Source organism: Dreissena polymorpha, chromosome 8 (assembly GCF_020536995.1).
Source record: "Dreissena polymorpha isolate Duluth1 chromosome 8, UMN_Dpol_1.0, whole genome shotgun sequence".
Classification (NCBI taxonomy): domain Eukaryota; kingdom Metazoa; phylum Mollusca; class Bivalvia; order Myida; family Dreissenidae; genus Dreissena; species Dreissena polymorpha.
In genome coordinates this window covers 54,241,538-54,264,105 of record NC_068362.1, presented here as the reverse complement: position 1 = coordinate 54,264,105, position 22,568 = coordinate 54,241,538, and the positions used below count along the sequence as shown (strand labels likewise).

General features: G+C 32.7%; 1 protein-coding gene across 9 annotated transcripts; it reads right to left on the bottom strand.

Moving 5' to 3' along the window:
* Positions 1–4,106: 4,106 nt before the first annotated feature.
* LOC127841933 (uncharacterized) lies at positions 4,107–21,829 on the bottom strand. Of its 9 annotated transcripts, none has more exons than XM_052371072.1 (13): positions 21,704–21,829; positions 21,427–21,495; positions 20,827–20,914; positions 18,233–18,253; positions 17,685–17,902; positions 17,435–17,551; positions 16,419–16,553; positions 15,839–15,949; positions 15,435–15,461; positions 14,953–15,105; positions 14,700–14,852; positions 13,679–13,769; positions 9,791–13,402 (listed from the first exon to the last, which is right to left on the bottom strand). In XM_052371072.1, the coding sequence occupies exons 5-13, from the start codon at positions 17,842–17,844 to the stop codon at positions 12,901–12,903; spliced, it is 1,449 nt and encodes a 482-aa protein (XP_052227032.1). In that variant the 5' UTR covers positions 17,845–17,902; positions 18,233–18,253; positions 20,827–20,914; positions 21,427–21,495; positions 21,704–21,829; the 3' UTR covers positions 9,791–12,900. The 9 variants fall into 9 exon arrangements, with proteins under 9 accessions (XP_052227036.1, XP_052227038.1, XP_052227032.1 ...); XM_052371070.1 differs by having other exon boundaries at positions 17,685–17,852; XM_052371073.1 differs by lacking the exon at positions 18,233–18,253.
* Positions 21,830–22,568: the final 739 nt, after the last annotated feature.

Genomic DNA, 22,568 nt, shown 5'->3' with positions numbered 1-22,568 from the left:
GAACGTTTTTTATCCATAATTATAATTTATTGATAAATCTAAAATATATGTGCGAGTCTCTGTGTACACATTGACTATTCCTAATGATCCATGACATGTTTTTGGCCAGGGGCGTAGCCCTTAGGCCATAGCAATGCTACAAATTTCTGAGACAGTCAGAATTGGCTGGCTGCCAAAACCCACGAATGAATGAATTCCCAAAAGTCCGATTTACCACTTGGCGGTAATTAATCCGCAATCAAATAAGTTCTTCGCAGATCTCAATAACCCGCCTTGTACATACAAAACATCACTATATAAGATGGCAGTGTCATAAAACGTAAACAAATATTATTGAAGCAAAATTGCTAAGCATTGGCTACGACATAGTTTTTATAATTGTTTGCATATTCATGCAAGAATAAGTTTATCACTCGACGGTATAGGCCAAAGAGATACGAGTGTCTACGGAGACATTAAGAAGATTTTTTTTCTGATACATTTTTTGAAATCGTGACATTTGGTATTTATAAACATATTTTAAGATATTGTTATTTTATTCTGCGTTAACAAAAGAAAATGATGCCGGTATAGACACGGTTAGTGCCGGCGGTGTAACGGTATACCGGGGCTCTGCCGTCTTTCACTGGGGATCAACCGGGGCACTACTGGCGACAACCGGGGCTATGCCGGGACGCTGCCGGCTTTCAACGGGGCCCTACCGGCGACAACCGGGGCTCTGCCGGGGCTTCACCGGGATAAACCGTAGCCAGTCCGGGTTGACCGGGACTCTGCCGGGTTGTTGACCGGCTTCAACCGGGGCGGCACCGGAAAATAGTGTGACTGCGTGAAAAAAATTATACGAATCATCCCGGTCCTCGCCGGTCGACCGGCGTTAGCAAACTGGGATGGACCGGGGCTCTACCGGCAAAAGTGGGACTTGGGCTTAAGTGGATTTTCTTTTGTATAAACATTGCAAAGGAAGTATGAGTGTTTTCCTGATCTGTTAATTATGTAATAGAAAGCTATTTTAGGCTATTGAAAGTGATTTATTTGATGCCAACAATAACAGTTTTTTTGCGGCCATGTTGTTGTTGTTGTTGTTGTATATCTTCACCGCCTATGTAGACGAACCTCTACCAGATCTGTATATTTGAACAAAAGGTTATCGTTCCCACAACCAGTATCGTGTTGTCCTCCACCGTCTATGTACACTGAAGTATATGCACAGCTATTGTTTTGTCTTACAGTCTCTGAGCTTCTGCACTCAACCGCTGGGGTCAATCCGTATAAATTCGGACAAAGGGAGAAATTCGGACTAAACATCGTAAATTCATTTTACGTCACATTAAACCTAGCCCCAGGCCTTCAGTGCCTACAGCGCTTTGATTTCTTGTGTACCTAAATTTGGAAAGACAAAACCAGAAAAACATTATTATTTAGGTACATGGTGTGATATGCCATATTGGTTCCATTACGATGAGGTTGGTAATAAACAAAATTAGATTGTTTTCTATTATTTAATCGTATCTCTGACACAAGTTTGTGCATTAACATTATATAATAAATGTTTTGTATTGCTTTTGTTCAGTTATAGATTATGACAAACAAGTAGGTAACTAGTGTCGCTCTCAGGTCTAAAACGACCCAGACGTATCTTCAGACGTCCGTTACGACGGAGCATCTCTTAGACTTCTGACAGAGATAAATTAGTATATTACTAAAGAATTCGTTAAAGCGTCGCGATCGAGCATAGTTTGAAGTGTATGTAAATACCTGTTCCTAGTTTTCGTTTGCCAGCATTTTGTCGCAATGGTGTTGGTAGTAAACAATAACTCACAACTCATATCAAGCATAAACATCGAAAATGAAATACAAATATATGCTGTTTGCTTTGTGATTAAGTGTATACTTTTTATCAACTTAAATGTTCTAAATGTGAGCTTCGACACTGCCTTAAGTTTGCTTAACCGATTTAACATTTGGGCAGCACTTTATCAAATTAAAGTAGCCAATTGTATAAATCCGGATAATCTATCCATTAAGACAGTGTTGCATAGCAGACGTCCAAGTCGTCGGTTGAAAATAACACATGAAACGAGCTGTAAACGTTTCAATTGTCGCAAATATAGTTACATGCTTATCAAATAAATATTTATAGCAATGATTACAGAATATAATAAAAACCCATTTCAAACGTTAAGCATATAATAAAAATGAATAACAATATGTCATATTTATTTTCTGACTTTACATGTAGAATCCGAGCTTCAACAAAATATTTAAATAACTAATTTAAAACAATTTCAAAGTACAATAAGATTTACAAATTCAACTTTTCGCCATATTTGCGATAAATAATCAAACTTTAATTTTCGAAATCTGAATCATTACGCAAAATTACAGTCACTATATTTACTCTTTTTGATTGTATTGTAGAGAATTCTCTGTATCGTATTTAAATGTGTATACGTATATATTATGAAGTTATAACCCATGGCTCAAAAACGTACCACTAGCATCTACATAGGCCACTGCAACCAATACACAGAGAACCCTTAAGTCCATTTCAGTTAGAAAACATCTGATGCAGATTGGTAAACAGTTCAATTACGTTTAAGTGAGATATAAAATTGAAGCGGAAGTAACAAAACGCTGTCAAAGCGGTAATGTATATACCAGCGCTAATCAGTTGAGGTTCATTTGTAGGTGTTCTGGGTCATCGACTCACAATGACGATACTCAAGTTAATCATACCGCTACACTGATATCTGCCTAACATAACACTGCATGACATATATTTACATCATGTCAACAGAATGTTGTTATCTTGGTAAATATTAGCGGATAACTCGGATTTAACTATAAAATCATCTTTTTTGTTGAAATAGAATATAATTCAACAAAACTAACAATTTCATACCAAGATGAAATACATTCAAGACACAAACGTAACAAAACAGTAAAAACATATTTTACAAATATTAACCGCAAGTACTCGTGACGTCATTACAAACACGTCAGACGTCAATCTTCATAGTAATTCAGCCTTTAAATGCAACATAGTTGCTATTATATTTCATTATTTCTTTTTAAGTGCGTCTTAAATTAACAGAAAATCTGTTTACTGCCTTATAGTATTAAAACCTATAGGCAAGGGTTAATAAGTAGAGGTGTATAACAAATGTTCCGGGTCATCGTACGATGACGATAATTAAATGAATATTCTCGGAAAGACCTAGAACGGAAAGTTCATTGATGTGCATCTGTTGCCCGTTTAACATTTCCTTGATTACAACGTGTTTCTTGTTTAAAATCCTTTCTCCATTAGTCATACATGTATAACATATATACTATAGTTGAACGTCATTCAACGTTGCAAAATTATGACATTATTGGTTTCAACGTGGTTTTAAAACTCGTTAAAACACGTAGTTAGTAAAGCGCTATTTTCTGTAGGTATGATAAATGCGCAATGCTCAAACATAAATATAGGGATTTTGATCGCAAAAGTTTTAAATGTATATTGTATTCATTACAAAAAATGTATAACTAAAATTCGGAAATTTGGTAAAACATAGCTCGTAAAAATGCAAACGCTTTTTCCAACAATAGCAAAGAAAATTGTATGCATAATTGTATTGATCAAAATAACAAACTTAAACATATATTTAATACAAGACAAATTTTATATGGTTTTGATGAATGTCAATATGTTTATTGCAGTTGTACACAAACACTTATGTAGTTTCATATAACATTTTTACCAGCAATCTCTTGTCGGTTACATCAAATCCGTAGGGTGTATGTACCATTAAAATACAATAGTATTGAAACTAAAAGTACTACGTGGTACATTTAACTTCTCTAAAACATTAATGAGGGAAAGCATATATTCGCCAGCTTTTATTTTCCGTACCTTTTCTTAAAACTTATTAATCAGTGCTGTTTCCAGTTGTCAGTTTTACAGACATATCCACATCATTCGACTAAAGAATTAATTATGCTGATTATTTCATTAGTATTTTGGTGTCGATGTCATACTTGCATAGACATGCTCCTTCTCTCCATCAGTTTTTATTTTATCTTATATATCAACCTTGAAGGCCGCATTTGTTGATTCTTCACTCTTGTTTATTTCGTCATAAACATGAATCATCCAACTCCTTGTGCCCACATTTTTGTCTGCTGCGTACAGAATCGGAATTAATTTTCCTACAGAAAGAAGACACTAGTGTTTATAATATATATGTTCGCTGTTAAAAATAGCTTAACGGAAATCATTTAAATAGGTGTTTTTATTAACGTTATTGAATGTATTTAGGTCCGTGTTTCCGTGGATAAATGTTAAACGGACTGGACATACATGTACATGTTTGACTAAAGTTTTCTTAAATTTTATTGAAAAGTTATGTGCCTAACTAATTACGTATCCAAAAATTAGGGGGAATACTAATTACTGTTTTATTCATAATAATTTATCATTTCGCAAACGCAGACACCAAAAATGGTAATTGTTAATATGACCGCAATGCTTAGGCTTAAACCTAAACCGATGTCAAGAGCTGAGCCTGCACATGTATCATTAAGGTATGAAAACCATATATGTTACTAAAGTATCAACAACGAGCCAGTGCATAATATATTTATAAACAGAGTTCTCTAATTGTGCAGTTGTGATCGAATTTACAAGAACAAATTAATTAACAAAACTCTTGATTGGAGTGTTAGATACTTTTTTCTTATGACTGTAAACCACAAAATACTTATTTTTAAATTTAACGAAACAATATCATGTTACGTTCTTCACATACAAATTGTTTACTTACTTCACACGTGTTTAGACGTTAACTACTTTTATGTTTCGTCATTGGTCAGTCCAAAACAGTGAACAAATAGAAATGTGGCACATGAGAAACAAACAATTATGTATATGATAATGACACAATATGTGTTATTCAAGAAGATGCACTTTTTATTGATTGAAATTAACCTCGGGCAAGAACATTTTAAGATACTCAATTTCGCTATTATTATGGTGTTATACGATTTACTAATTTGAAGGGCTAGTTTCATTGAAACGAGACTCGATCAGATATTTCAAACATTTAATATATATTTTAAGCATATAATGAAATGATTTGGTTAGGCCAAAACAACCATCAAACGACTTAAGTTAACTTATAAGGAAGATCAAATAAGAAGGTGGGGACGTTGTTTTGCAATAACGCGAACCGAATCCGGAAGGCCAGTTTAAACACTGTCGATCTAACCACCTGGTCATTCCGACTGTGCTAATTGTGTTATTTGTCGTAATTGATCTGCGTTTTGTTAACGCTTTTAACGGAATCCAAGAATCATTACACGTATTTCAAAGAATTCCATAGCTGTATAAACTATAATTGCGTCACTTTAAGCGCTTAAATTATGTTATAGAAATGGTACTTACAATATATCTGTACGTTATTTACATTTACGTATGTATTATTTAATTTAAACAATGAAAATTATAAATGCATCAATCAGTGAACAAGTGCCTTTAACAAACATATCACAACACTTTATTGTGATTCATCCATCGCTCATGTATAATTTTCTTTAGAAGTCATGAAATGTTGAAATGTCATGCAATACAACTGAATAACTTTAAGACAGCAGTCAAAGAACGTTATTGTCTTCTGGATATGTTTGTCAGTGAATGAGCATCGTAAAATTCTGCATTTACATCGTTTATACCAACTTGGTAAATATCTTACTGTATTTTACATAAATCTTTTTAAATCATTCCCTGATTTAGTTTTATTATGATGCAATACGAGTTTGACCGATCCTTAGCTTTTCCGGTGCACAATACAAAAATAGAACATCAAAAATAATTATATCAAAGATACAGACCATATAGAACATTATTTTAAATATATGATGATCGAGTATTAAAATGGTGTTAGTTTTATAACATAGGTTATATGTTAAGCCTAAATTTATATATTTATTACTTTACTGCTGTTATTTACCGAATGAAGTGGAAGCACGACTAAGAACTATAGTTTCTGTTGACAGTTGTATTCTTTTTGATTGACATCATTGTTGATATTAATGTTTCTGTTTTATGTGAAACAAACGTTGATGGGTGGTTTGAGGAAGGCTACTTTGTTATAATAGTTAATCTACAAGCTGAAAAGAATTAAGTACGTCACCATCGAATCGTTATAAAACAGTAAACTGCCATGAAACACTAATTATAAAGATTCTTTAATGGGTATATTGGACTATGGTAAATGTTCAGTAATACTGTTTCCTCACAAATATCATAACTAAAACGAAAATTTGCGAATCTGAAACATTTTTTTTCAATTTTGTCAAATTACCAAACCATGAAAAGATCCCTTTAAGCATAAAAAAATATTTATTTCGGCCCGAGGCGTCTCAAATTCAGATCGGGCCTAGGAAAATAGAAAGATCGTTGTCCCGACGATCGAGTGTAAATCGTTTTGAGTTTTCTAATGCAAAAGTTGTTGTTCCTAAATTATTGTGTAAAACGTCCCTTGTGTGCAACCTTTTTGATTTTGCCACTTACATTATCAAATAATGCTGGTACTTTTTCGTCTTGAACGATTGGTTCAATAAAAGCAAAAAAAAAAATCATTGTTTTTATGTTCGTAACGTAATGTTTTTTCGGAAATTTCCGTCAGCATAAGATTATTCAGGAAATTTGATACTATCATTATTATTGTTTAATCCTGAAGTCTTTTTTTGTTTTGAAACTCAGGTATGAAACAGTTTACTAAACACCAGGATTAAAATAAGACCCCAGAGACACGTCCTGCAAGGCTATATTGGTCGTTTTCGGCTCGGATACAACTACTCGAATACTACAATGTGCCGCAGGTAAGGAAAATACGCTTAAAGGCACCCGGCCAAACTCTGGGGTACCTGTGAGTAGATTTTCCCAACGATGGGTAATTTGTAGAATACTTAAGGATGCCAAGTGTAATTTTAAGAAGTACGTGAGCGGACATTGACAAACCAGTTGGTGTGATAATCAGGCATCGAGAAATCTCTTGTTCTGGAAATGATTTACTAATCCCAAATTCATCTTGGTTGAGTTACGGTTCTGGCTTGAAACATTAAAAATAGGTTAAAGGTTATCAAATGGTTATTAAATGAAACTCTTAAGTAGAGTACTGCATGTAATGTTTTTGATACTTAACCTAGATTTACAATTATTTTCATTGATTTCTATGTTACTTTGGTTCATTGTAATAGTTTGCTTAGTATGAAAATGCCAGTTTGTTATTCGATTTGAATAAAGAATAAGGAAACAGTTTCTTATTCCTTATTCACACTGAATAAGGAACTGTGTTATTATTTTATAAAACTATGTAGATATACGTGTATATTGCAATAAATTTCTTTAATTTCGAACCTACATTTAGTAATGTCATTAAGTATTCTTTGGTTTATTTTAATTTTTGTTCGAGAAAGGCCATACCATTTCCTTATTATCGTCTTCATAATACTTGTTTTCAGCGTTTATTGTCAAATAGAATATAATACGAAATGGGACAGAAAATATCCATATAACATAACCACGTTTAAATAACACACACACAACATTTAAAATATAACATATCCGAAAGTGATCGTCCGAAATACAGGCTTCCGAATAAGGAACTAACTATACACCAAATTCCTAATTCAGAGGCCACACTTTCGGCTACTTAAATTCGGATCATTATCGCATAGCACAGCTTTATATTCGTTATTATTGTTGATGTTTAATCTAAGATTTGTTATTTATATCTCTGGTACAGTTCTTAATGGCTTATCTGACCCTGAACTTTGGTCAACACTATATGATAGCTGAAAACTAAACATGTTTTAAATATCTCATTCCGTTTTCATACGAAAATAGTTACAAAGGGGTATGATTAGGCATGGGAAAAGATTTCAACATCAACACGTCACCATAAAAGAAAGACTGCACCCGAAGCAGCGGTCCGTTTGCTTCTTGAAGACTGAAAAGTTTCATCGAAATGCCTAAATATTTTATTGTATATTATAATTGAAACGAAAAAGCGCGCATCCGAGCTGTAAAAGTGTGTTTTCGTCTTATTTTTGTTTTAGTGCGAATACGCGTTTTCTCGCTCATGCAGACCAACGACTTTCAACGTCGGCACACGATTATTGACCGTGGGATCAAAAAACGGCAATGGTCTTGATGGTTAACAGTCCTTCGTCGTTCTAAGCGTAACAGACCTGTATTCGCCCGAACGCCAATATGTCGGACAGCGTTGTCATCAATGCGACGTCACAATAAAGATGTCACAATAAAGCGAGACTGAACCGGAAGCATCGGCCAAGGTGCATCTATTAGACTGGAAAGTTTCATCAAAATTCCTCTGTATTTCGTTCTTGTTGTTGTGTGTGTTCTTTTCAGTTAAAAACCAAAACTCTCTATGATGTGATTGGTTTGTTTTATTTCAATAGATTTGTTAGCTCAAAAAGCGCGTTTTCTCGCTCTCGGATGCCAACGTTACATTTGGCAACCTTCAACATTGGCGCACGATTTAACGTCGTGGGAACCGACAATATGGCGCTGTTCTCGGTGGTAATCAGTTATATTTTAGATAGTGCAACTGGTTACGCTTTCCTTATCCAGCCGCAAAAAAGGCACTAAGTTATTATTACAAAAGAGATCTAAGAAGAAATGTACTGCAATAAAAAAAAATCCCAACCTACATTTACATAGATTTTCATTGATTTATGCGTCTCTTTATTCAAATTAATGTATTTGTAAAGTAAGAAAATGCCAGTTCCTTATTCGTGTTGAACCAGTTCCTTATACCGTATTTAAACCGAAGAAACTATATTATACTTAAATACAACAAAGTAGAAATGTACTGCTATTTATATTTGTATACCCGTCCTACATTTACAATAATTTTCTTTGATTTATTCGTCACCTTGGTTCATCTAAATTTATAATTTATAGAAAGAACATTCCAGTTCCTTGTTCGCTTTGAATAAGCAATATGGAACCAGTTCCGTATTCCTTATTCAAACTGAATAAGGAACGGGATTATCATTACTTAAACCTAAGTAGGAATGTATTGCAAGTAGTATTTTAAATATACAAACTATATATAATTATGTTCATTAATATATGGTTAAGCTTGGATCTGTGGCAATGATGTTTGAGAAAATGCCAGTTTCTTATTCGGCTTTAATAATGAATAAGAAAAGGAACTTAATTATAAATAAAAGCAAACATGTTGAAATGTACAAGGCTGCACTTTTATTCACAAACATGTAAGATAATGGTATATGCTTTAGGTTTTGTTGATGAGAATTTAGTATTCGTATTAGAAAATATCGGTTGGATTTAAACCAGGGCGAAGAAGGAACAATAATATTTAACGTAATACATGAAGTTAATGTATTCGAGTTGTTTTGTTTTGATTTACTTAAGAATGGTATGGATTATTTTTCTTTAAAACCCTATATCAAATATGTCAAGCTTTAATAAGGAATAAGAAACAATTCCTTATTCCTTATATAAAAAGGAACTAGTGTCGCGTAAGCGCTTATTGTTCGTGGCGAACACACAGTAACAAACAAAGTTCATTTCTCTTCATTTAATAGTGTGTAACCTATCGACCGATTTCTCTTGCCATATTGCCATAATGACGTGACTCGCATTAACTACATTTTGTTAGATGCGAAACGGGCAAGTCCGTCCCTTTCTATTAATGTCAATTTATCCGTATATAACAACGTGTAATGAAATACTCAACAACAACGCCATATGTAAATTCCAGTCAAATTTAATATCTAATATAATTCATATTTTCAAATATATAAGTACAGTCTGACAACTACATGATTGGATCTATCTCGATCCGTTCACCTCGAAATCTGAGTCTTTTATTCTGACAACACATCTACATTTTTTTACAGGTTAATTGCATAAAACTCAATTATAACTTTGATTTGTTATTAGTGTTTCACTGACTACTTGTTGACTTGTAATTGGTTTGGTCATAGAATTCTCTTGCTATTTGTTAATTGCCGATTGGTTGTTCGATTACTGTTCTACAGGACACTCCCCCATGAGTAAAGTAACCAACTTATTTGTGCGTGTACCCATTTAATCCCTCCAGACATTTGATTTGATTATTTGTGGTGATGGAAAGTTTTAATGTAATCTTATAGTTGAATAAGATTGCAATGGGTATATGAAAGAATCTAATAAGATTAGAATTCCTGTATCAATACTGTTGACTATTTTATCAATTGGAAGCCTTATTAAATATACGTCTCTAAGAGGCAGATTCTCATATCTAAATATACTATCTTTAACCTTTCAAATTGTTGATTTAGTCTACTTTACAATGAATGCAAAGATATGTCATGTTTCTACTTGCGAGAAATAGTAATTTTCAAATCCTATCATCATGGCCACTCTATCACAAAGATTTACTATTAAATTTCCAAATTTCATTTATGTTATTATTGTTTTTAACATTCAAATATTTTCCTTATTATTATGATATAAGATGTATCATTAATTACAACAGTTATTTTATTTATAAATATTTAGGTAAATAAACTTTTAACATTTTCTTACATTATTCAAACATTTATTTAATTTCTGACATGCATACATGATTTTGTCATATTATTAAAACATATCTTGATAATTCTCACATACAGTTATGATAATTAAATGTACTTACACATTCCTATCACATTATTTATATTATCTGTAAGCAAATTTCTATCATATTAACAATAAAAAAATATTTATGTTATATGAATAAACAATAACGGTGCTGTTACGTTACACTAGGAAAAATGAACCAACTTACTATCCATAAACACTTGTTGTTATCCGGATATCCTAATATTTTGACGATCACAATTTTTGTTCGCCATATAGAGACATAAGGTTCATATATTTGTGTACTTGAATATATCCGACAAGTTGAAGAAATACGAATCAAAACAAGTCAAGTGCAAGCATACACGGAAATAATATTAAGGTTATCTTACAATATATTTTACTAGGGATGCAAGAGGTTACAAAAATCATTAACCGGTTAACCTTTTCCCGTAACCGGTTATTAACCGGTTAACCGAAACGCCTTAAGTAGTGAAAATGATTTAGAGTACGTAAAAAATTTCATACCGCTCGAACAGCTCTGTAGAAACAAACGTTATTTCAAATTTGAAATCGCTTGCGTTGATAACATGCCAGTTTCGTAATAAAATGTATTGTACATTTTATTTTAATAATTTTGTAAATGTATGCTATATATTTTATTTAGTTTTCCTGCGTACATGCACAGGGGTAAAAAATTTAAAAACTACACAATGTTCATTTTCACGTGTTAATAACTTATTTTTGGTTGGGCCGCTTATTTTGCGTTCGCGTCGTATCGCTCACAAAAATGGTGTGTTCATTCTGTTTTAATTTTTGAAACTCAAATTGGCTTAATATAGAAACGTTTTTACCTTTCTATTCGCTGTAAAGTGGGTCATGTGTGTCCAACGAATTCGCATCTCTTCTTATTCGATACTTACATATTTTGTTGTTTGCATTTGAGCGTTTGTAGCCGAAGTAGTATCGTTTGATTTTCATTATACAATTAAAAAATGTGGGTAAAATAAAGAACACAGATGCAAATTAAATTAATTTTGCACGATACGTAAGTTGAATGTTTAATATAATCAGTACATTTATTTAATAGCGAAGTAACTAAGTATAATGATCTCAAATACTGATAGTTACGTATGTTTGTTAACGTACCATAGCGCGAAAATTTTAAGCAATTACACAAATACTAAATTCAACGGTTTTATTTTGTATCTATTTTTAATTGATGTTTAATTATTTAATAAGTTAATAATTTGCTTTCTTTAATAACACTTTCATCGGACGGTAATGGTGGAATCATTAGACGAAATATTATCATAATTATATTAATTTTTGATAAACAAAAGCACGTTAACTCGTAAAGATTTCAACTACGGATGCAATTCTTGATAAAAATGTTACTTATAAACACGGTATTTTTGCGAGCAATCAGTGTTGGGTATTGGTAAACAAAACATCAAAATAAGCCGTCTAATGTCTCAACTGTTTTTTTTATCGCGAGTTCAATAAACGTGTCAATTACGTCTTCGCTAATAGCTCCCACTCACCGCAGTTCGCTAGTTAAATTTAAGCGAGTCAAAAAAAAAATATAGTGTCAGTTATCAAAACGTACTGCCTGTTTGTTATCACAAAGGTATTGATTAATTGTTTTATTACTTTGATTGTTGACACGTTATTTATTACCGTCGATCGTGCGGCATGTTGTTCTAACTAGTCGCCAGCGCAAGTTGGCAGTATGTCACGCGAAAAAAGTAAAATCGTACGAATTATTCCATGAGAAAAAAAATTCAAATATTTTTTTCCAGGTTAACCTTTTTCCGAAAATGTAACCGGTTAACTGGTCGTTTCGGTAGGTTAACCGGTTAACCGGTTAACCTCTTGCATCCCTATATTTTACAATATTATATATTTTATTGGATGAAGCAACTAAAACATTATCGCTTAAGTGTAAAAAGCAACAACCAAAACAGATGATATTAACTGAATATAACCTTGAGTAGAAATATCAAAGTTTGGTGTGATCTTTACCGATTTCGCCACTCGAAATGGTTATTAAGTTTCAACCATTCAATGCATGAGCAGATTATTGAGACAAATAACGCTACATGCTTCGATTCAAATGTAATCATTATTCAGACAGTTGCACATTAAAGTAGAACACAAAAAGTTTTGTTCAAGCTTAAAGTCTCGTTTTAAATATATAAATTATCAAACACCAAAGAAGACTGCAATTAAAATGTAGAAAGTGTCGGTGTTCATTGTTATTGTAAAGAACGTTTATCTAGTCTATCGTAATCATTCATTCCTTCTTGCGTCTGCTGTTTTTGAGTACACGAAGCGACGTCGTATGCGTCATCGTGATCATGGCTACAAAGATGGCCATACACGTTCATGTTGATTGGTTCCGTTGTGGCAGAGAAATCATACTCGTTACTCGCTTCAACCGCGTTTTCAGCTTTAATTACAGTGGCATCACCAGAAAAGCCGGTGTTATTTTCTTTTCTAGACTGCAAATCCATCGTATTCACGTTCCTTTTTGTCCTTGGTATTACTTTACTATAAGCATTAAGGTCAGCAATTTCATGTTCAATACCCTTTACTCCACGTTGGTTAATGTCGTTTTTCCGCAGCCGACTTGGAACTGCGTACTCATAACTTTCATTTTGGTGCTCTGGTTTTCTAGGCGTCTCATTTTGGCTACTGACGTCATATAATGCGTTCATTTGAACGGACACTTGCTTATTTTGGGGTTTACGCCTATATCTGAAGCATATTCAGTGAAATAAAAACAATTGATGTTACTTGTTTGCTTCTAAATAATCGCCTAACGGAACTCATTTAAATCGTTTTTTAATAATTAAGTCTGTGTATGTACTCGGTCATCGTTTCAGTAGGGAAATGCAAAATATGCTACACATATAGCCACCATTTACTCAAGTTTTATGAACAAATTATAAGTTCAGCAATGCGGGATAATGGGGAATTCAAAGTAATGTACATCTACTAAACTTAAAAGTTTCGCAAAGGTTATGTATTTACCTTCTTCTATAAACGCAGACTCCGAAGGTGGTAATTATTACGATGACCACAATGCTGAAGCTCACACCTAGACTGATGCCAAGAGCGGAGCCTGAAATAAAGGCAATAACACAATATACCTAAATATATTATCAGTTATGAGACACCTGACGCATAATACATGTACACATATTGTTAAACACATGGTTTTGAACGACAAAAATCGTCTGAGTTCAATTTTACGAAAATATTTTGATGAATCCTACAAAGTCTTTACTGCTTTAACACGTCATTAGTCATTTAAGACATCTTGTCTTGCGATTTTTCAGGAAAGAAAGAGAACAATAAACATTAACAATGACGTGTCTTCAAAGTGTTACAGATGATATAAATACAATGGATGTAGGGCACGGAACAAAGAGTAATGTTACAATGGCACTATAAATAAGTAAAATTGACAAACAGTCATATGTTATGTTTGTTAATGTCGAACAAGAATATTTCGTGCTACATTATTTGACGTGAATTCAGGTTATATATCTATAACGATTTGAGTTTACCAGTTTTATTCAAAAGAGACTTGATCACTTTTAAAACTTTTAAGGTATTCCTATAAATGTTTGAGATTGGCCGAAATAAACATCAGACTGAAAGCGTTAAGTGTATTAATCAGGAAGATCACTGAAAAAGGGAAAATATTTGACCACAACGCGATACCGAACCCGTAACTGTTGGTTTGCAGACTGTGACATTCACCACATAACATTTCCGATCATGCCTACATTTTGTTTTTGCTCGTAACCGTTATCCACATAGTGATATATTACTCCCTTAGCTGCACTGTTGTTCCTTTTTTTAAACAAATTACGATAAAACTATAATTATTAAATATAAACATAAATATATAAAAGATTTAAAAAAACATCTAGAATATTATTAAAAAAATATGATGAATGAGATGTAACAGTGTGTAAGTTTGATAATCAAGGTAATATGTAAATCCTACATGGGCTTATTTATTACTTCACTGCTGCTATTTTACCTGATGAACTTTGAGCATGGCTACGAACTATAGATTCTGTCGATGTATTCTCATTGATTGGCATGATTTGTACTGTTAATCTTTCTGTGTTTTGTGAACCAAACAGTGTGATATTTGAAGAAGGCTGCGTTGTTACAATAAGTGATCTGCTCACTAAAAAAACACGAACGTATTAAATTGCTGTTAGTTTGCAAAGTGATTAAGTTTATTAAACAACGATTTGTTATTCATTATATCGGTGTCGCTATTTTACCTGATGAGCTTGAAGAATTGTTAGGAAGTATTGATTCTGTCGACGTATTCTCGTTGATTGGCATGATTGTTGTGGTAAGTGTTTCTTGCTTGTATGAAGCAAACGATGGGGCATTTGTGAATGACTGATTTGTTACATTAGTTGATCCGCACACTGAAAAAGTACGTCATCGAAAAATAGGTTCCAATTCAGCCAACTATCAATAAAATACTGCTTCTCGCGAATCTTTAATATCAATAAGTTGTCCCGTTCTTAAATGTTATTTTTTATTCGATAAACATTACTAAGGTTTGGATCGTAAAGTTGAGGTTCGATTTTTTTAAGGTGACATCTGCAATGCGAAAACGTTCATAAGAAGTAATACGACAGTTTCTGTTTCTTTTGACAATAATTAGATCATTCACAGTGTTTTTTATAAGTGAAATTAAGATACGAAACCATATAATGTTTGCATCTGTTATTTTATTTAAGTACAGATGTACCTGAAAGTTCACTTCTGGTGTAATTATCTGAAATGTATTGATAACAATAATGATTTTATTTCCATCATGTAAACATACATGTATATAAACTGTTAAACTATATACTTGTACAATTAAAGGACAATCGTGTTAATATATTGTTTAGTTTATATTTATGCAAATAATTAAATTGAACGTGTGTAATAATGCAAATATAGCAGTAAATATATTGTTTAATTATCTTCTTCAGAATATCTCATCGAGACTGCCACCATGTTTACATAGTGTGATAGTTCTTTGAGACATAATGTTTGATGATATTTGAATTGTATTTGCAAATACTAAACGTTCATATCTTATCAAATATATCGCACATTTTATATATACTCATGAACATTACTAGTATTTTATTTGAAAATTCTCACCAACTTCACAAAAAGAATACTGCGAAGTTGCACAGTTAGCTTTACTGACAAACTGGGGGTTTCCATCAATGCCCAATATCCCACATCGGTCAATGCTGTTCGGAAGTCCACCTTCAAACGCAGCACACATTCGTGTTTAAACCTTGTTATGTAATTAAACTTCCTTCTTAAGATTAAAACTCGCTGCACACTTATAGAAAGGTTCACGCAGATATAAAATGTATATTCGTCTATGTAAAAAATACGTAAGTCGGAGTGAGAACTTTATTTTTCTTAGAATTTACGGATCGAAAAAATGGTTGTTTGGTCCAACATAAAGGGAGTTTTTTTGTGTGTAATAAAGTATTATTTAAAAAAACCATTTACTTCAACAAGCAAGCATGACATTTTTATTCGAAAAAAACCCATATCAGAGAGTGTTATGACTCGACTTTATACAATACAATAAAAAAAGTGGATCTACTTGTTTGAATCGGTTACGTTATACAAATGTTATTGTCTACAATTTCCTAATCTGTAAAGTATGCCGTTCGCGTGTTTTATTGCAGTTGATACATTTGTATTTGTTATTCCAAAGTACCTGTAAATGTGTACAGCTGGTTGCCGTATGCACCTCTCAACCAGTAATCACCGTTTGGTAGCTTTTCTGGTGGTATTGGGTAGTTTTCAGTACATTTGGACGCTTCTCTCCACGTCCCATTCTTTACACATGATTCTGATTTTAAAGATGTGTGCTCATTTTAAGTGAATGCATTGAGGTTTCGAAATTGTGCCACATTTAGTTATTTTCACCAGATTTTGTATTATACTTTCAAGTTCTTTTATGATTGTCTAGTCAATTTATCTGTACAAAGTTACTGTAAATACTATTTACGTCAAACATTTCCATTCTAAACAATTTTCGTGAATCGCCGTTAAAGGAACTCGTTCATAGATGTTCGAGTTTTTTTAATTAATAAAAAGAAGTAACAGAAATGCATTATTAGGCATAGTTTGAATTATTAAAATAACACGGGAAATATATAATACAAAATGTGTTCGGCCTGGGGGTCGAGCCCGGAACATTCATAGGAAAAGGTTGTTCGCTACCTCTACAACACGCAGCGTTTTTTATAAGACGGTAGTTTGACGTTTTTCTTTTCATTATCGACCACACGCGATTAACACATTTTATTTATATTTTTTTTCAATTTCGATACATGATTTTTTTAAATCAGAATATATTGTGAACACTTTTCATAAAAAGAAGTGTTATTTTGCTTGTTTAATTATAATTCATACATTCTGTTTAAAATATATGACTTATTTGCATTGTTATTGTTCCAATTGTAATTTAGTCAGTTTGTAAACAAGTCCTTTTAATTCTTTAATGTCTTACACAAGTTTTTTTCAAAATAAGTTAGTATAAAAAACGTTACTTTTACAACAGTCAAACAATCTATAACTCAATGCATTATTGAAAGATACGAGTGTCGCAGGTAATGAAAACTAAAAAATGCATTTAAGTGAAAATAAGCAAACACAGGCAAAGAAATAGCCCAACCGATGCACGAACAATGAAATTAATATTTCAACAGTTGGAAAAGGTTGTCATACTTATCATGATGTTGTCGCAACAAATGTAATGCCTTATTTCTAAACAATTGCCGAACGTTGACTCGCTTAACGTATTGCCTTTGGCAAGCGTTCGGTACTCACAATCGACTGGATTATCTGAAAAACGTGTTGCGCGTTTAAAAATATTTATATTGACAATCTTTAAAATTTTAAATATTTCATATTCAAAATCAAGTATATTTACTTGTATTTAGTATAAAATGATCGCTTGAAGAACAGTACATCTTACCTGAAGTCGGAATCCGGGTTGCATAGTCTGAAGTCCAAAACGTTCCATTCAAATGCCATCTGGTAAGCGACGGAACGGAATTATAACTTACTGGAGTACCACTAAGATTGAGGCAGTGTTGCATTGCAAGCGTCCAACTCTTCCGTTGGAAATTACACATTATACGAGCTGTAAACGTTTCAAGTGGTGCTTACATGAAACAACATCCACAACGACCGCTAAAATATGTTTTTCACAAAAGGATTTAATTAAATTTTTAAAACTTATAATTGAAATCCAGTTAAATCGTAAAAATATATGGAAATAAATAGCAGTATGTAATAATGAGTGTCTGACTTAACCAGTAGAATCGCAGCAGGAAAGATATATTTAAATAACTAAGCAACAGTTAACTTTCAACCGCTCACCTCGTTCGCGATAAATGAGCTGGCTTTCCAATTCGAAATCTGATTCGTTTCATGAAACGTTATAATAGTAATTTATAAGACTGTTTTCGCTTATTACAATACCTATTCGTAAATAATATGAAGTTATAATTCAAAACTTACCAATAACATTGACATATGCCACTGCAACAAACACACAGAGAACTCGTAAGTCCATTTTTTATTCAACACTCTGGTGAAGATTAATAAACAGTTCACTTACGTTAACTGTGTGAAAAAAGTGAAGAGGAAGTTAAAAACCTTGTCAAACTGGGATATGAGCCATATTTATCAGTAGAGGTTTATTGATATGTTTTAGATGTTACGCTGACGATAACCGAATATAGTCGAGACGACACAGAGAGACAAGTTTATTGATTAACTTGTTTATTTTATACACCTGCTGTCAATTCATCATGTTCTTATTATCAGTATTTATCCTGTCACATGCCTTTAAATCAGCCCGATAACCAGGTAACATTATATCCCAAAAGATATTAGGCTAGATGACCACGTGACCTCGAATATCCGTCAGTTGCTGTCCGCGCATGCGCACGCCTGTACTATTTTCTATTTATAAAATACACTTGTTTTCAATTAAAAAAAATACAACATACGTGTAAAGTACTGTTTGTTTAAAAATTATTATTTTAACAGCATAATTTCGTCTTTGTGTATTGAATTAATAACGATTGACTCGATTTCTGTGTTGTTTAACAAGACGGAAGCTAGCCTAAGCGTTTTGCATGACGTGCCGTCACAATGTTTTTGCTGCGGCGTGTTTTTTCCCATATTAAATATTTAAACACAAAATACTGGAAAACTATATATTTTAGAAGCATTTCAACCAATGTTGTACATGTGACAGGATAAATAGAATAATAGGTTGGTGACGTGGATAGAGAATGGTTATCTGGCTCGTCGAAGGATCTTATCGGATTCGCCTTCGGCTCACCCGATAACTTCCTCCGACTTGTCAGATAACCATTCTCCATCCACGTCACCAACCTATTATTCTCTATAAAAAAGTGTTCTGTTCAATTTGTTGTTTTTAATAACAACGCATATAAATACTTAATTGATTGATCAATACGGTAATTACTCAGAGCACAATTATTGTGCACTCTCTTAAGGTAACACAAATGAATAATCATCAACGGTTGAGGTGTTCGCCTTTATCATTTTTACGGAAATTATATTTTAACAACATGGTGATGTATTTTAATTACACCATACAAAATTACATACGCTGTCAAACTTACTGGCAAAATCTGTAAACAACAGCGGAAGGCACACGTGGAGTAAAAATACATTAAAATAAAACTAGTTAAGAGATAATTTCAATAATTTGGATAAAGATCCAATGCTGAAACATTAATTAACGGAGTTTGATCATATTATATCTTAAAATGCATTATTATTTTAATTACCAAAACGTAATGTCTAAAGTTAAAATAATATATATAATTTTGTAAAGCATAACTGGAAGCATACACGCTTGTTGAAGCAAAAGTTAAAATTATCGTATACGTTGATAAATGTATTGTTTAAAATAGCAAACGTTTAAAGAAAAACATATATAAGAGTGCATCATGTCCGGTTTTTTTCTGCATAAATTGGGCAGGAACTGATTACCCTTCATGAGAAAGCTTCATACCCAGTAAAGTTATGAAATGACCCATGCAAAATGTTCGGCTTTATGTTTCTCGGTGTTCTGAGACTGCAAAATTTGTAATCGAGGAAAGCTTCATGACCCAGAGGCGTGTACTGAACAATCGGCTTTAATAAGGTTCCTTCAGAATATTGAGATTCCCGACTGCGAATAAGGTACATAATTCCAGCCTATTGTACTATCACACGTATACCTGTTTCCAATTGTCATTAATAAAGATATGTCCTGATCGTTCAACTTTATAAATAAATGAGAGCATGTTATTAATATTTAGGTGCCGATGTCACACTTTCATAGACATGCTCCTTCTCTCCATTTCTCATTATATCGCAAATGTCAACCTTGGACTGGAGGCTGCATTTGCTGATTCTTCATTGTTGCTTATTTCGTCATAGATATGAACATCACCCAACTCCGTGCGCCCAAGATCTTGTATGTTGTGTTCATTATTAGCATTCCTTTTTCTACAAAAGAATACTTGTTTCTCTACAGAAACTTATCATTGCATGATGTCTTTATGTCGCAATTTAAACCAAATATAACTCCGCTTTCACCTTTAATAAAACTTTTTTAAGCAGCATAGTGTTGGTTTTGGAGCCGCTTCATCTGAGAAAGGGACTTATCCCAAATGTGATTTGCATAGCTCAGGGCAAGCTTGCGCATTCCTGAATTATGGTCAGGAGCTACCGTGTCCGCTATAAAATGCATGCAAGACTTCATAGTCTTATTAGCGGAAGTGGTAGATCCTGACAAGTATGCGCGATTTCGTAGGCTGGTCTGGCGGTACACTGGCCGCACATGGCATAAGAACTATTTTCGCACAATGCGACTTATCTAAGGCAACTGACCAACAAAGTGGAGAAATATTAAAACATGTTAATCGCGGGTAATCGGCTTGGAATGATCAATGGAAATATTTTTTATCAAAGTAATAGGTTTATGTTTCAAGATCTAACTGTTTCATCACGTCAAATCGTACGTATGGTTCAATAAAGTTAAGACGTGTTAATGATATTCTAAATGTAATGCAGTCTACTTTACTTACATTCGTATGTAGCTGTTTTTAACAAGCACAGCCAAGAGGACAATAACAATGCCGAAAACAAGACAAACAACGGTGCCTATTATATAGTCTGAAATGAGAAATATCCCTCAAGAGTATTAGCGATAGAAATGGCATATTTTTATGCAAACATATCTTTTATTTTTTTAAACACACATAATAGATTTCTTCCTTATGCTTACGCAAAAATGGAATTATATAAATATACAAACATTCGCAAAAAAATAAAATTATACATTATTGTGGTACTACAAAGGTATTAAACTAAATAACTATAAATACAACTTACATGTATTCTTTTAAAACTATTTGACCTTTACTCGTACATAAATTTAATATGAAATAAAAATTAATAAAAAAGTGATACATTTTTTTTATTTTAACCTTAAAAAACCGTTGGCAACTTTACTAAGAAATAGGGCTATTACACAGCTTACGTATATTTCAAATGGAAAAAAGTTGAGAATGAAATAGATCGTCACAGTTATCACAAACAGATTTATGGTGATTTATTTCAATTCTTTGTTTTTGTGTCAATCAACATGTTTTAACAAGAGAATTCTAACATTTTCACGACCATACCTTTTTTTTCTAAAGCGCTTGGGGCCGTGGGAGTCGATGCTTCAAGTACTGGTTTCTCGGTGCGTGATTCTTTAAAATGCATTGATTTAATGATAATGAAACGTGTAATTTAGGTATTTAGGTTGTTTTTAAAGTTAATACAACATATTCTACATATGTGCAAATATGTTTAAACCGAATGTAAAAACAGTAAAATATGCTTTATTCATAATAACGTACAGGACAGTTACCATTACCTGCGCAATAAACAAACAAAATATGCAAGATGCAAACTTACCACTAAATTGAAAATGTGTGAGTGTAATAAATACACAGATAAACCGTAAGTCCATGTCCCTTGTAAGATGCAGCGTAAGTATTACAAATCAACATAGTGCACGGTGAGATATGAAACAAACCGAACGCTTTAAACATGCTTATGTCTGCTATCTTATCTGGTCATGGCCATATTTGTTTACATTTCAACAGATTTCATATTTCTGATAGATTAGGTAAAGTCATAAATTCATTAAGTAAGTATATACAGTTTTATTTTTAGTTTTTTTATAAAAGTTAAAACGTCGATGAACAGCAAACTAGAATAAAGATTTAAAAGAAATGGTGTAAGATTGTAAACAAACTTTTATACATCTTGACATACTTTTCGTTCGAACAATCAAAACGGTCATTTAGATAAAACATAACATTTTTCGCTATGCGAATTTGTTTTTTCACAGAGATATACTTTTGTGTAAGCAACAAATATGAGGAAGTGTTGGTATTAGCATAGTGCTTATAATAACTTGCGGTTTGTGAACGGCATTGAAGAAACGAAACTGTGATAAACTGTACCATTAACATATAATTTCAAATACCGCGTGTATATGTATGTATTGGTTTAGGATTTATAAACTAAATTGTTAAGATTATCATCGTTAGTGTAGTGTTAATTCCGACATGTACTATCGTATTCAATGGTTGGAACAATGGTTCGAATAAATGACAGTGCAAATTACAAACATTAAATTAATAGCATCATTTTATTAATCAACTTGATAATATTGCGCACATTAATAGTGAACATATATGTTTTTTTAAAGTTGACACTACTAAAGAAAACTATCCAATATTCCTGTTAGAATTAACAGACACAACGTTGATGA

What these genes read in the sequence shown, in the direction of transcription:
- LOC127841933 (XM_052371069.1), bottom strand. Translation starts at nt 18,287, where the DNA reads ATGGACTTACGAGTTCTCTGTGTGTTTGTTGCAGTGGCATATGTCAAT. An exon ending in GGCATATGTCAATGTTATTG is followed by an intron (nt 17,853 to 18,232) that starts GTAAGTTTTGAA and finishes AAACGTTTACAG; the next exon opens with CTCGTATAATGTGTAATTTC. An exon ending in GTATTCTTTTTGTGAAGTTG is followed by an intron (nt 15,462 to 15,838) that starts GTGAGAATTTTC and finishes AATACATTTCAG; the next exon opens with ATAATTACACCAGAAGTGAA.